This window comes from Oryzias melastigma, linkage group LG13 (assembly GCF_002922805.2).
Source record: "Oryzias melastigma strain HK-1 linkage group LG13, ASM292280v2, whole genome shotgun sequence".
Lineage (NCBI taxonomy): Eukaryota > Metazoa > Chordata > Actinopteri > Beloniformes > Adrianichthyidae > Oryzias > Oryzias melastigma.
In genome coordinates this window covers 4,200,883-4,216,044 of record NC_050524.1, presented here as the reverse complement: position 1 = coordinate 4,216,044, position 15,162 = coordinate 4,200,883, and the positions used below count along the sequence as shown (strand labels likewise).

The 15,162-nt window shown below is 38.8% G+C and overlaps 1 protein-coding gene across 2 annotated transcripts in view; it reads left to right on the top strand.

The window, feature by feature from the left end:
- The window catches only part of mark4 (microtubule affinity regulating kinase 4), a 56,913-nt gene that overhangs the window by 27,006 nt on the left and 14,745 nt on the right, over positions 1–15,162 (top strand). For both annotated transcript variants that reach the window (XM_036214675.1, XM_024277618.2), the window contains exons 4-14: positions 6,434–6,482; positions 6,560–6,625; positions 9,033–9,103; positions 9,308–9,364; positions 9,457–9,693; positions 10,783–10,902; positions 11,273–11,372; positions 12,639–12,748; positions 12,903–13,086; positions 13,160–13,380; positions 13,532–13,629. In XM_036214675.1, the coding sequence (XP_036070568.1) occupies positions 6,434–6,482; positions 6,560–6,625; positions 9,033–9,103; positions 9,308–9,364; positions 9,457–9,693; positions 10,783–10,902; positions 11,273–11,372; positions 12,639–12,748; positions 12,903–13,086; positions 13,160–13,380; positions 13,532–13,629 (1,313 nt within the window). The remainder of the gene's footprint in view (positions 1–6,433; positions 6,483–6,559; positions 6,626–9,032; positions 9,104–9,307; positions 9,365–9,456; positions 9,694–10,782; positions 10,903–11,272; positions 11,373–12,638; positions 12,749–12,902; positions 13,087–13,159; positions 13,381–13,531; positions 13,630–15,162) is intronic.

Genomic DNA, 15,162 nt, shown 5'->3' with positions numbered 1-15,162 from the left:
ACCTGCTTGGTTGTCCGTAACGCTGCAACACAAAGAGCATTTTCTGGCTCTCTAACATCTTAATCCATAAGGAGAAAGCGGATGTGATTTATATTTTGCAGGGTTGTGGATGCTTTAATCTAGCCTGGGTAGAGGTCTTCAGCTGGGGTGAACCAGTCAGTCAGTCAGCTGGTCAGGGGTTTAAATCCCAGGCCAGACAGTCGATGTGTCCTTGGGCAACACACTGCAAACGTGTTCTGTCGCTGAAGTCCTTTGCATGTCTTCTGCTTTACAATGCAAACGCTGCAGACGTTCAGGAGGAAACAAAGATCTGAATATCTGTGGCACTTCGAAAGCTGAGTGTAGGCTGAAAAAATACAATTAGATTCAAATCACTCTTTATTTACATGACTAAATGTAGATTAAAAGAATATTTTCATCAATCTTTTTTTTATTTTTGTTAAAACTGCATAAAGATAATTAAAAGACCAATAGAGACACTTTGAAAATAGATCATAAGACGACTTGAGTGCAAACTCCTAAAGACCAGTTCCACAAAATGACCACTAGGGGCTGTTTTCCTTCAAATTAGCTCAAATGTCTCCATTACTAGTGGCTTATTTCTCTGATCACCAGTTCAATGAAAACAAATGAGGGAACTCCTCAAACTCTTCACTTTGCCCCACCCATATGTCAGTTTAACCCTTTGTGCCATCCTAAGCATATTACATTAAAGTGGGGTCACCTGGACCCCACGGGAGATCAAAAGGAAAATTATGTGGGCGGAGTCAAATCCAGTCTGTGGAGCTGACGCTCTTCAGGCTTCACTATAGCCGCTCAGAATCAAAGTATAAAGATCCAGAATATGTGTATTTTGTATATTTTGTATATTTATGTATATTTTACTCTTTTCAAAATGTAAACATACTCTAAAGAGTAAATTTACTGAAACATATTTTTTTTGATTAAGTAAATTTATAGTAAAAGAAAAAAGTCATGCTTGCTACAATCTGAGTATTGTAGTTTAAATACTATTTGTTGACTTACATCATTTTCATATTTATTACATCAGTTAAAAACCAGGTGAATTTCTACATTTTGTTTCTTGTTTTACATGTGAATATTAGAACAAGACAAAATTTAAACTACATTTTTTACATTTTGCCTTCTTGAATCCATACGTTCAAACTGAAAGGTTCCTCAGTTTCTTATAAACTTTAATTCTCTGCTGTTTAGTGTTTTTCTCCTGTGAGAAACTGAATGAGGTTTTAGTTTTCTTTGCATGGGAATGAACTCTCACTTCTGCACTTATCTGAAAATATTTTTACATCTGACCAAAAGTTTGGAGCACAAATGTTTAAAACGGGAATCTGATCAGAAATCTGTGTAAATCCTGATCTGGATCAGATTCCAAAGGTGGGTGAAGATCTTCTGCTGTTACATTTGATAATTTATAATCAAATTAAAGGAATAATCTTCTTCAATTTGTCCTCTCATTTCATTTGAGCTTTTTTTGTGCTTGTTTAATCAAATCAAATCAAATCAAACTTTATTTATAAAAGCGCCTTTCATACTTAAAAGCAACACAAAGCGCTTCACATTTAAAAACAAAACATAGTTCTGGTTCTATAGTTTGGTCCATTTTCCGTCTTCTTCTGCTCTGTGTTCAGCTGTTTTTGAACATCATGAAACTACACCTCCCACATTATTCGTTCGCGTTGATGAAGATCCATCCTGCGCAGAAATCTGACCACCGTATTGAAATTATTGGACAATAAAGATTCAAGAGAATCAAAGCAGAAGTTTTCCCACAAGCTCATCTTCAAAGCAGCGACTCTCCCCAGAACAATGTTCTGCAGGTCTTTCATCAGGACTCGCTTTTGTTCTCCTCATAATCATTTTCTCCGTAAAAGCTGCTCATGATGGTGACGGAGAACGAGGGTGGACTTTTTATGTGGTGAGACTTTTGCTGCAGCTGTGACATCAGAAAGTTTAGCCTTTACGTTTGAACATCTGCTTTACCTCCCAGCCTGCAGGTGGAGTCAGAACAGGTGTGCTGAAGGACTTCACTCAGTTTTAGTGTTTCCTTTTGCCAGTGATGAGTTTGGTCCAAAGAAGAGCCTGAAGTGTTGAGTCCTTCTGTCTTCTATAACCAGAACATGAATTTTATCTGATCATTCTTCCTTACACTGATGTCTTAAATGAAGATTCTGATCAGGTTCTGATTTGGCAGTTAAAAAGTTTCTAGATACTTTACAGAAAAGTCAGGAGGAGAACGAAGAAAGTGGTTCTGATGCTGCATATCAGGTCAGGAACCAACAAAAATCCTCCAAAAGAAATGTCCTCGTCATCTCTTCATACGTCAGAAGACGTGATTGTGTTTGTAAATAAACTAGTTTCTTTCTAATCACATCAACTACCGACTTGATTTCTGTAATCAAACTTGGTTTCTTGAGTATAAAATTCCTTGGAAAATGTTCTCCAAAAGAGAAAGGAAGGAGTAATGGAGGAAAGCCGCTTAAAAAACCCAAATTATCCTGTAATAAGATTACACTTTAAATGTCCTTTAATGAAGAGTAAACGATAAAATGTTGAATGATTTTTAATTTTTTATTTATTATATGCTAAATTCATTCCTGCATGTTTTCTAACATAACACTGTAATATTTTAATTGGATGGAGACACCTGAACCAGCTTGGATCTTTTGGATCTTTGGAAATCTGGGGTTCTCATCTCTGAGACTTTGAATAAAGAACCAAACATAGAACCTTTAGCAGTTAAACTTTCATTCTAGTGATTTTATTTCTATTTCCCAAAGGTTTTTTTTGTTGATGTGACTATACTTCATTATGGATGGGGGGATGGGGGGGGTCATGGATGTCTCGGCTCAGTGAATCGGACTCCTGTACAGAAACGTGAAGGATGGAAACGGGCCGAGAGAGCTGAAAGCTGAAGCTCGTCTGCACAGCTGGGCTTCAGATGGGTCCATGACTTCCTGCTGCCCCCAACCCCCCACTACCCCCGACCCCCCACCCCAGGGGAGCCGGAGATCCCAGGGATTAATACCTGGGTGAGCATGGCAACTGTGACAGAGCCGATCCCGTGGGAGTCGAACAGGAAGTGGTTGAAGACGGACGGAACTCCAGGAGACCGTGAATAAAGTGTGGAAAAGGATGCATTCAAGTGCAATCTGGAAAAATCTTTTTTATTTAAGGATCTATTTTCAACAGAAATTAGTATTTGTGGATCTATCCTTAAGAAAAAGGAAATCTATTATTTTTTTTAAATATTTTATTAAACTTGAGAATAAATACAGTATATAAAATTCAATTTTCAGACTCTTTAACACACGTCTGACTTTCTGGATTTCAGTGAATGTTTCAGAATTAGAAGAATCTTCATGGAAATGATTCAATTAATATTCGTCTGATCATCTTCTGTTTTTTCAGGACTTTTACTCTGAATAAGTCAGTATTTTATCAGAAGGGGTTCTCACTGCTGCAGACTGGAAATCTGTAAACTGTGTGAAAACGATGCAGAAGCAGAAAAGCAGGAGATGTGATGGAGGAGAGGCTTAGGCGCTAATTCCTCCTAAGCTCAGAAGACCAGCTGATGCCCCCACAGTCCCGGTGGACGCGTGCTCCTGGTGACGGCTGCACCGGGTCACAGTTTAGGAGCACCGAGGAGAAACTTTGTTTCTGCCAAGATAATAATAATCCAGTGTTTCTATGGAAAATCACCTCTGATCTCTCAAGTTTACAGACTCTCGTTCTGGCTCAGACCTCCAAACAGGTTTTCTTTTTTTAGCAGCTCTATTTATAATTCCTTTGTTCTCAAACTTCTCACTTTTTCAGTTTAGCTGTCAGACAGAAGTTTGCAACATTTCAAATCAGCTCAAATGATAATCCCTCCACCACCATGCTTGACAACTGTCCAGAGATGTTAATGATTCTTTAAAAGGTTCAGTTTTACCAGATAAATTCTCATTTAGGAAACATTTCCTGAACTCTACTAGAAACTCCAAAACAGTTGAAGCAGATTTCTGCAGAGACTCATTTATCCAGAGGAAATCTAGAAAGATTACAAAATAAAACTTCTTCTAAATTCATTTCTTGAACAAACTTGGCCAGAAATAGCAAATTATTTGCGAAAAACTTTGATTAACTGTAAAACCTGCCAAGTTAAAGTGACAAAATTTGAATAATACAATTCAAAATATCCACTGAAACAGTTTTGAAATATTTCAAAAAGCAAAAATAACTTTATACATCTTAATACTGTTTATGACTTAATAAGAATAATGAAAACAATTATTTAAAAAAAGTATAAAGAAAGAAATGACAAACATTTGTAGAGATTCAGATCTGAATTGTTGTAGGTTTTCTGGATTTCTGGAGTTCTTTCTTAAAGTTTAAAGACATTTTCATTCCTTTTCAAATGAGTACAAACGGTTGAATGTTTCAGTGAACAGAAGAACTGACTGGAACCTCCTGAAAGAGTTTTCCAAAACTGAAAATTTCCAACATTTGAGAGGTTCAGTGGAGGATCTCAGGATTCATCATTGGTTTAACGAAGCCGTTTTAAATTAAATTAGTGTTTAGAACAATAAAGTCCCACTACGACCACTTTTTGGTCTGTTTTCAAAGCGTTCCAGTGTTTTGTTTTTTTTTTTTTAATTATGATTAAGCTATTTATTAGCCTAAATAAAAAAAAGACTATCTAACTATCATTTTCTAGGAGATAGTTTCTTCAGAGCAGCAGGAGTTCCTTAGACATTCACCTCTTGAGTTGTGGGCGGGGCTGTCTGCCCGGAGCAACTCCGCCCACATTTCTAGTCACCCATCTGTTTGTAGTTAGCTTACAGCCCCTCACGCCACCAACCTAGCAGACCAAAAATGGTAAACAATATCGGAGCTCCAGATTCTCGCTCAGACGAGGAAAACAAAGACGTTCATGGATCTATTTGTCTGTAGGTGGATGCATCAGATTAGAGCTTCTGACCCGCCCAGTAGATTTTGTGTCACCAGCTGTGTTTATGACACATATGCGCAAAACTTTATCAAAATTCTAAAAATATGAATAAACACTTTCACGATTACAGTTTCCATTAAATCCTAATTTTGTAGATAAAACACAAACCAACTCATGCGACAAATCATTCAAAAACACGGATGTGAACAATACTTTGATTTACAGCAGATACATTCACATTTCTGCCACTTCACTAGCGCTCATTATCTATCAAAGGAGACGTCGGCGTCTGCAGGCTACGTGGGAGTGGCTACGGATGAAGCGATTTTGGGAAATGGTTGTTGGTGGTTTACAGAGGAGCTGTGGATCCAACAATTCTGACACGCTCAACTTTTAAAGAGCTGCGATGCTGTGGGATGTTTTGGCGTGGTGTCCAGTTATGGTCATGTGACTCATTTAATTGCAGTTTTGAGAAATATGTTTTTTTCAGTACACCTCAAAAACCTCCTCACAAACCTTTTTTCGATACATACAAGTATTGAAAAACAAGTGTCGTTTCAATTTGGCAAGTTTACTGTTGCAAATCCTATTTGTGCAATTTTATAGTCAATGGTAGCATGGCTATTGATATATTTTTAAACCGCATTTTTTTCATCTGCTCCTGATTCACAGCAATTTAAATAAAGAAATACTCAGAAAGTCAATTTTTATCCTCATTTTCTTTATATATTTTCTTTCTTCAGAAAAATGTTAAAAAACACAATTTTTAATATAGTGGATCTTTAAAGAAAGTTGCTTTCCAGAACATTATAGAGCAAAGATGTGATTAAAACGGATGATGTTTGCAGATGTTCTTCCTGCACATGTTGATCCATAGAACAGTGTAAGGGGCGGAGCTACAGGATGACGGCGGCTGATTCTCCTCTGTACTTCATCAGCAGAGATGTTTCCTCTAAGCAGCATTTATCTGTTTGTTCCTCGTGGTCGTCTCCTCAGCCCTCCTCTTCGTCAGCTGTTGCGTGGAGGTGTTGCTTCTCCTCCTGGGTCAGAATCTCTCACTGCCTTGTTGATGAGCAAACGCCGGGTCGGGGTTCGTGCTTAAACGGGTTGGGGGGTCGGCAGGTTCGTTTAATTGATCCGGAGTTCATTTGAGTTTACACTGAAAGGCATCACTTTAATTAGAGCGAGGGGGGGTGGAGGATGAGGCAGCACTTCAGAGCGCATTGATGGATGAGGAGGGGGTCAGAGGAGAAGCTCGCCCTGGAGAGGGAGGGGCTTTTGTTGTTAGCATCAGCAGAGAAGGTCTGACATATGTGCATAAATGGTCTGTTTTAACACATCTTGTGTGGTCCCAATCAGACTTTTTGTTTTTCTTTATAGTATAAATGTGTTTCCACGTCTCGCCTGTTTTTATTTGTAGTTATATTTTATTGTGTTGTGTATTTTCATGACTTTAAATATATACATTTGTGTTTTTTCCAGCTGTTTCGAGAGGTTCGCATCATGAAAACTCTCAACCATCCCAACATCGGTGGGTCCCGCCGCACAAGTCCTTCCTCTACTTCTCCTGATGTTTTTGTGACGTTTGTTTTCCTGTTTGTGCCACAGTCCAGCTGTTTGAGGTGATTGAGACGGAGAAAACCCTTTACCTGGTCATGGAGTACGCCAGCGGAGGTGAGCCTCCTCTGACGTGTTCTTCCTCTGCTGTGTAACGCTGCTTCCTGGTTTCCTCTGCGTTTCCTCCTCCTTGTGCTGCGGCTGCTCTTTGTTTGTCTCTGACGTCCATTACCTAATAAGGCTGCAGCCACTCACCAGCTGACTCGCTGCTTCTGGAAAACGCCTCGTCAGCCTTTTTTCGCTGCTCAGGATCTGTTTAGACGATTGGCTGGAAGAGCTGCTCCTAAAAGCCTTTAAAGCTGCAGGAAATGCATTCAGATGCTCTATAGCAGAATCCTCAGACGATGTGTTTTTTGATTTAAATAGACTCATAATTTTGTTAAAATGTCTGAGATTCTTATTAGTTTTACATTTGATGTGTTGCTTTAAAAAGTAAATCAACATTATAACCACAGTATGATGGTTTAGTGCTGGTTTTACTACATGAGTAACTTCTCAACTATTAAACCGTAGCTGTAAAGGTGAATTTAAAAGGAGGAATTTTTCTTTTTTTTTGTAAAATAAATCTAAACAGAAAGATTGGTGGTTGTGAAAAAGGAACAAACTTCTAATAAAAATAAAAATGATTGAACCTTTTTGGAACTCGCTCAGTAAGGCTTTCTTTAACCCTTTATTTTTGTTTTTGTTCTTTGACTTACTGTAACTTTTCAACCGTTAACACGATAATTCCAGTAGATTCTGAAGGAAAAAAGCGGCTCGTCGAGCCGCTTTTTTCCTTCAGAATCTACTGGAATTATCGCGCTAACTGTTGAAAGTTAAAGATTTTGTGTTTTAGCGTCACCGTCGACGCCTCAGATGTTTGTGCCGATATACAACTTTTTCTGTTTTTTAATGTGTAAAAAGTTTGACAAAATCGATTAATCTATTTTACCTTAACAGATTAATAATCGATCCATAAAAGTAGAGATCGATCTAATACATAATGCTAAGTTCCGCTAGCTTGATGCTAATGTAAAATGGGGTTTCCCATAGGACGGCTAATGCTAACGCTTGGTTGACGTAAACATACATTCTTAATGAACATCTCTATTTACTCGCAGGCATGAATTTTACAAACGTTATTTTTTTAAAGTAACTATTTGTGGTCTAAAATATAATTTTTTGCTTATTCTTTCTTCTTCTTCTGGAATAAGGTGTAATGCTATAGCGCGATCGCCACCTAGTGGGCGAACTGAAACGTCCTCCAGAAGAGACAACACAATTAAAACAGACAAATATCTGTAAACCGACCTTCTTCTTTAAAATAAGTTATTAGTGCTTTTTTAAATCAAAATTTTGCTTCTCTAATAGTTTTTCATGCAATAATTTATTGTTCTATTAACCATTACAAATTTGCTTATTTTTTATTTAGTTCTGTGATGATCTTTCACGTTCGAGTATAGAATATTAAATAATTTGATTGTGAGCTTCTGATTGATCAGTCAATATGGCGGCCTGTTCAGGATAAACCCCGCCTTCTCCAACAACAGCTGGGATAGGCTCCAGCATCCACACGACCCCAAAAAATATTAAACGAGTTTGATGAACTTATGAATCACAAATGTGGCAATGAGTTTATAAGATGATCAATAAATGTGATTAAATAAAATGTTTTAATCTGCATAAGTGGATCTAAGACTTCCTTCATTAAAAAGGAAATTCATATTCAAGTTTACTTGAATTGGGAAGAATTATGGGCTTTTTTAATGTTTTATTGTCCGTAAAAGAAAAAGTCAGAAAGCTTTTCACAAAATGTGATTAGATATAATTAGAAAATCATATTTTATATTAAAAAATATGATGCTTTAGCACTATTTTTATATCTATTTATATTTAAAATATTCTATTTATTTTACAAAAACCTTGTTTATCCATCTTCATCTTCTGACTTTTTATAAATAAAATCCTCGGCTGCTCTGATGCCTGTACATTAAGATCCCAAACAAAAGTGTCTTTAAAGCTGTTAAAATAAAAGGTTTTCTTTTATTTAGAGAATATACAGAGCAATGTAATTTAAATCACTTAAATAAAGAAATAAAATTGAGATTGATGTTAAATTTACCCATTTAAAATGAAATGAAATAGTTGAAAATGCCCTGTTACTAATTAATAAGGAACTCAGAGTCGTGGTCTAAGTTGCTTTTGTGAATTTCAATAATGTATGTATTTTTCTAAATACATCTCACTTTTGGAAAAAAAGCAAAAAAGGTTAGAAACTTTCATTGATTTTGTTGACACATCGATGTAACTTTTATCTATTTTCCTTAAAATAAAAAAAAAATTTTATTCAATTCCAGGGGAATGTTATGAATTATGATCAAATAAAATTACATATTTTTGTAAAATCAAGGAGACAAAAACACAGAAAAAAAGGAGCAACTTTCAAACCAAACTGAAGCTTTAATTGTCTTTTCTGTTCCTCCAGGCGAAGTGTTTGACTACCTCGTGGCTCACGGCAGAATGAAGGAGAAAGAAGCCAGAGCCAAGTTCAGACAGGTCAGAGGAGCTTCAGGCCTCTTCTTTGCTCTGATATCTTTGTTTAATCTGCAACATTGAAGCTTCTGACTGATTTTCTGTTTGAAACCGGATGTTAAATATAATCTCAATGGAAGTACAGTTGTTTTTTTCATTGGATGATGAATTCATGGCGGCGTGAGCGACCTTCCTGCTCCTTTCTAAAGTTCTGCTTTTCCTCCTCAGATTGTCTCGGCCGTTCACTACTGTCACCAGAAGAACATTGTTCACAGAGACTTAAAGGTCAAGAAGAAAATCACTTTTTTCTATTGAAATAAAGAGGAAATTTGGCTAAAAACTGCGTTTTTGAAGGTAAACATTCTTCTGTTCTGCAGGCGGAGAACTTGCTGTTAGACGCCGACTCCAACATCAAAATAGCTGACTTTGGTTTCAGTAATGAATTCACAGAAGGCAGCAAGCTGGACACTTTCTGCGGCTCGCCGCCGTACGCGGCTCCAGAGCTTTTCCAGGGGAAGAAGTACGACGGCCCGGAGGTGGACATCTGGAGTCTGGGCGTCATCCTGTACACGCTGGTCAGCGGCTCGCTGCCGTTCGACGGACAGAACCTGAAGGTGGGTAGCAATCAAACAAACAAATCGCCAATCAAACAAAGCAACATGAAAATATTGTCACTTAGATACTGATATATGAGGCTTTTTGCACTCTAATGTTTTAGAATTTTGATCTAAAAAGTTTAGTTATTTAGTAGATTTTTGTTATTTTAGTACATGCATTGTTCCCTGCACAAACGTTACATCTAAGATCTCAATTTAGTGCTTATACCTGTAGCTTTTCTCCTCTTTCTGAGGTTCTGCCTTTTTAATTTCACCTGGATGTCACCTCATTATGACGTAGCTACATCTTGTCCAGGTCGCCCTTGTAAATGAGATCTTGATATCAACTACGGCTGCCACAATAGTCGACTAATCAAAAACTAATCGACTAAAAAATAGTCGACGACTAATTTAATAGTCGATGAGTCGTTACTTTATATTATATGGAGTCAAAGTGTAGTAAAGTTGCAAGATATAATGGCATTCTGATAGCTTTTTGACTATTTTGACAATTATTAAGGTTTTTTAGCTAATATTTCAGCTACATGCTAGCTGTTTGGGCTAATTTAGGGTTTTTTTCTGTTTTTTTAGGCTAGTTCGGAATTTGGCTAATATTTTGGCTAAATGCTAGCTGTTTTGGCTATTTTTAAGCTTTTTCAGTTTTTTAGGCTATTTTGGGGTTTAACTAATATTTCAGCTGTATGGTAACTATTTTGGCTAATTTAGTATTTTTTTTTCAGTTTTTTAGGCTAATTTGGCATTTTTGGCAACTATTATTTTAGCTGGTTATCAGCTTCAGCATCTTCAGCTGTCAAATTCTGCTTACAGCATTGACGCTAGCATTAGGTAATGCTATATATGTAGTTTCTAGTTAGTTTAAAGCTAATGATCGTAAGATGTGTGCTTGACATCCAGTTTGCCCATGACCTAATTATAGGTGATGGGTCAACTATTAAAATAATTGTTTTGGCACTAATCTCAACTGGTCTTTTATCTGGCTAAAAAAGACAAGCAATCAAAGTTCTCAACCTTTTTCTTATCTTAGGCAGAAAAATTGGGTTTTTTTAAGTTTCTACAACAACGTTTGTGATGCTTGTTGGTCTCCAGGAGCTGCGGGAGCGGGTCCTGAGGGGGAAATACCGTGTGCCGTTTTACATGTCCACGGACTGTGAGGGGATTCTGCGCCGCTTCCTAGTCCTCAACCCTGCCAAGCGCTGCTCGCTGGAGGTGAGGAGGAAACAGTCACCCAGCAGGAGAGGATTTTCAGAATAAGATTACAGAAAGACTTTAATGCTGCTGTCGCTCTGAATCTTTAACAATTGAGGTTTAATTGGTGCTGGCGACACTTAAGCACAAAATCTTTAGCATACTGTAATTTTTTAACTGTTAACATGATCATTCCAGTAGATTGTGAATCTACTGGAATGATCATGGTAATCAAAGAACATAAACATTAGAGCTGTAGTGTTAAAGAGTTAAAAATACTTAATTTACTTAATTAAGTTAAGTAAAAAAATCGTAAATAAATTTAATTTGACAAATGTTTTCAGTGCATGAATAATAATTTATTCGTCTTCTTTTTTCCTCTCATCACCAGCAAATAATGAAAGATAAGTGGATAAACGTCGGTTATGAGAGCGACGAGTTAAAGCCGCACATCGAGCCATCAGAGGACTTCACGGATACGAACCGCATCGGTGAGAATCCACTTTCAAATGCACTTCATTCAAGGAGCCTCTGGTCACATGCAAGATGGCGCCAGAATCAATCTGTAGCCAGAAGCGGAAATATTGCAACTTTAGCCGGTGGCGTAAGCGGAAATTTACAAAACTTAAGGAATTTTTTTTACGTTTTCAGAAACATCAGCTTTTAAATGCGAAAACTGTAACTGTCTAGCAGTTTAGTGTGCAAGATGAGCTTCAAATGGGACAGAGAACGTTAATGCTTTTATTTCTTTTAAGTCAATATTAACAAGTGTTCAAATTTGTATAACTAAACCTGGAGAAACTCTGGAGAAAAGCCGACGAAATGCTGATTTTTTTTTTGTGAATCAGCTGATCACTGACCAGAGCTGCGAATTGCCGTTTTTTCTTTCTGAATCAGCTGATTAGAACCGGCGAAATGCCGTCGGTAAAAAGGGTCGAAAAAAGGTCGAAAGCTTAAAACGGGACTTGCAGCCAATGATTTCGGGCTCAAACTATGTTTTTTTGCGTCCGTCTCCGAGAGGGGGAGGGGCTTCTAGCTATTATTTTTCGGGCGCCATATTTTTTCTTCGTAGCCAGAATCTCCTGCCTCATTCTGGAACAGTAACTCCGCTGCTTTTTGCCTCCAGTTTGTCGTTTTACAGAGTCCTACAGTTGCCATGAAAATGTGATTATTCCAAATTAAAGTTGTATCTGTTATCTCTCTTTTTAGAGTATAAAACGTGTTCTCTATGTTTGACTCCTCCCCTCAGGGAGCGACGAGCTCCAATTAAAGCCACTTTTCAGAACCAATTAGTGGTTTAACCCCCAAATCCAACCCCTTGATGCTCAATAAGGGACACATTATGGATCTGAACCTCTCAGTTTTTAGGGTGGACACTCTTCCACTTGGTCACTATGATATGGGTAATTTTTTAATCAAATTTTGTTTCGCTCTTCCATAAAAGCTGTCCAAACCTGTATGGTTTTATTTAAAAAAGTAAATCACTCTCCCACCAGCACATCAAAAACCTCCCTTGAGAGTATGATCACAGAACTGACAAACATGGTGGTGGTAGTGTGATGGTGAGGGTTGACAGAACTGCGATTTCCTCTAGAGAATCCTAAAGGAACCCAAATGTATTCTGTTGTCCTCTGACTAACGTTGGGTTGCATCTTAATTCATCGACATAAAGAAATAAATGAATCTATTATTTTAAAGACTCGTTTCGTTTGCTGCTCTTACCTGCTGGAGATGCTGAGCAGAAACTCTTCTTTCAGATGTGATGGTGGGGATGGGCTTTGGCAGAGACGACATCAGAGACTCGCTGGTCAGTCACAAGTACAATGAGATCACTGCCACATACCTGCTGCTGGGACGCAAGACCGAGGTGAGTCCCAGAGCCTGTCAGACTCCATCAGATTCTGATCAAATCCTTGATCTGCATTGAGTTTAACTCGCATGTAACCATGGAAACGGTCAGTAGCCAGCAGGTGGCGAGGTCCAGTCGGGTTTTTGCTTCATGTCCTTTATTCATCCGTCAGGCGGAGGGGTCAGAGTCTCGCTCGGCCAGCAGCCTGAGCCTGGCTCGAGTTCGGCCCGGCACCATTTCCAACGGGACGAGCAAGCACTCCACGTCCTCCACGTCCTCCGGTGCCGCCTCGTCGGGGCACAAGCCGCAGCGCAGCGCCTCGACGTACCATCGGCAGAGACGACACTCTGACTTCTGTAAGTCCAGCCCCGACAGAGACAGTTTATGCCCATCCGGGAGGTTTCAACGAGCCTCTTCTTCCTCCTCCAGGTGGTCCCGCCGCTCCGGGGTCGGTGCTCCCCAAGCGAAGCCCCAGCGGCGCCAGCGAGGCAGTGGGGCTCAAAGAGGAGCGGCTGTCCGTACGTAAGCCGAGCACCACCACCGTGGGCTCCCGCAGCATCCCCACGCCCTCCAGTCCCATGGTCAGCTCCGCCCACAACCCAAACAAGGCCGAAATCCCCGACCGGCGCAAGGAGGCCATCTCAACCACGGTACGGCCCAACGAGGCGCTTGGAGGCGGATGATTTAATAAGACATTAAATCTGATCAGATCAGAATCTGAAGTTTGTTTGTTTTCATGTTTACTCACCATCTCATCACAATAAACAATAAATACATTCAATTTGTCCTCATTTTTCCCAGAATAACATCCCTGCCAGTGCCATGACCCGGAGGAACACGTATGTGTGTACGGACCGATCCAACACCGACAGACTGCTGCAAAACGGCAAAGAAAACAGGTGAGTCACCTGGATCTGCCCCCTCAGCATCTCCCTCATTAAAGCTGCAAAAAATGATGAGAAACGGAGATTTGTAAAGAGGTTTTGGCCTTTCGGGAGAACACCTAAAGCAGGGGGTCAAACCCAAACACACGGGGGGCCAAAATCCAAAAACACACAGTAGATCGCCGGCAGAGCAGGATAAACATTTAAAAATATATACCGGTATATATTAAAGCTTTTTCACTTTAAAAGATTATTTTTTTAACATAGATATAAATACAAACAGATAAGAATATTAGTCCAGAATAAATCAATTTAAACCTTAAATAACTTTAAATTTTTTGCTCTTCATAATAATATATTATGTCAAATTATACAAGTTAGAAATAAAGTAAATGCTAAAAGAATGTTAAAAGAAAAAAGCTTCAAATTTCTTATTAAACTTAAAATTTAACTTTTAAAAATACCAAAAGATTTTGCTCTCCATAAAATATATCCTGTCACAGTTTTATAAGATAAAAATAATAGTATAAAATGATCTGGAGGGCCGGATATGATTACTTGACTTGACTTTGACACATCTTTTTAAACATCTTCTTGCATATCCTTCATTTGTTTTTATTTTTTATTTTTCCTTATTGCAAGTCATTCAAGTTATAAACCGACCAATCAGATTCCTCAATCACAGGAGGTGGCCTCGCGTCAAACGTTTGAAGCATTTGATTGACAGATTCTCCTGATCGTGTTTTCAGTGGTAGGGGCGTGGCCTTCTTATATGCTCACTACTGATTGGACAGAGTGGTTGCCATAGAAACGTGGTACTGAGGTTGTCTGGTTCCATAACGACGACAGATGCGGAAAAATGGCCACTGAGTTGACTTCATTTGGTTGGAACCAGAAGTAAGTCATTTTCCATGGGCGACGTCTCCTTGGTTTGTCCGGTTCTTTATATACAGTCAATAGTGGTGATAACATGCGTGTGTCTGTAGCTTGAGGGATTCTCCACCACTAAAGTGAAACTAAATAAGTGAGGTGGAGGTCAGAAAAATCCATCGAGAAGAAGGAAAGTCCTGCTTTCTTCAGGCCAACAGCATCTGGATCGTTGTGATAAACGTCTGACTGAAAAACACGTTTGTTCTCTGCGTGTTTTTTCATCTGCTGTCAGAGGAACCTCGGATGATGCTCCACTTAATTCCAATTATAGTGGTCAAGTGTTTGGAGCATATTAGACACTAAATATAGCAACACTTATTAAAGATGAGCTCGTTATGCATCAACCTGAAAAACAGACTTCAGGTGGTAAGTTTTAGCTTCGTTTGGGGATTTTAAAGCAGAATCGTTTCACTTTTGCTGCTTATCCGGACTGTTCTGATCTTTTCACTCTGTGAATCTGTTTTGCACTGATCCCACAGGTGAGTGAAGCACTAGAAGAATTCGAAACACTTAAAGTAAAATTGACAGAAGTCTTCAAAAGGGCTGGAGACACCTCCACCTGCAGCTCCTCCAGCCGTGGAGCTGTTCTGAGGACGCTGTAACGGAAACTTCTCTGTT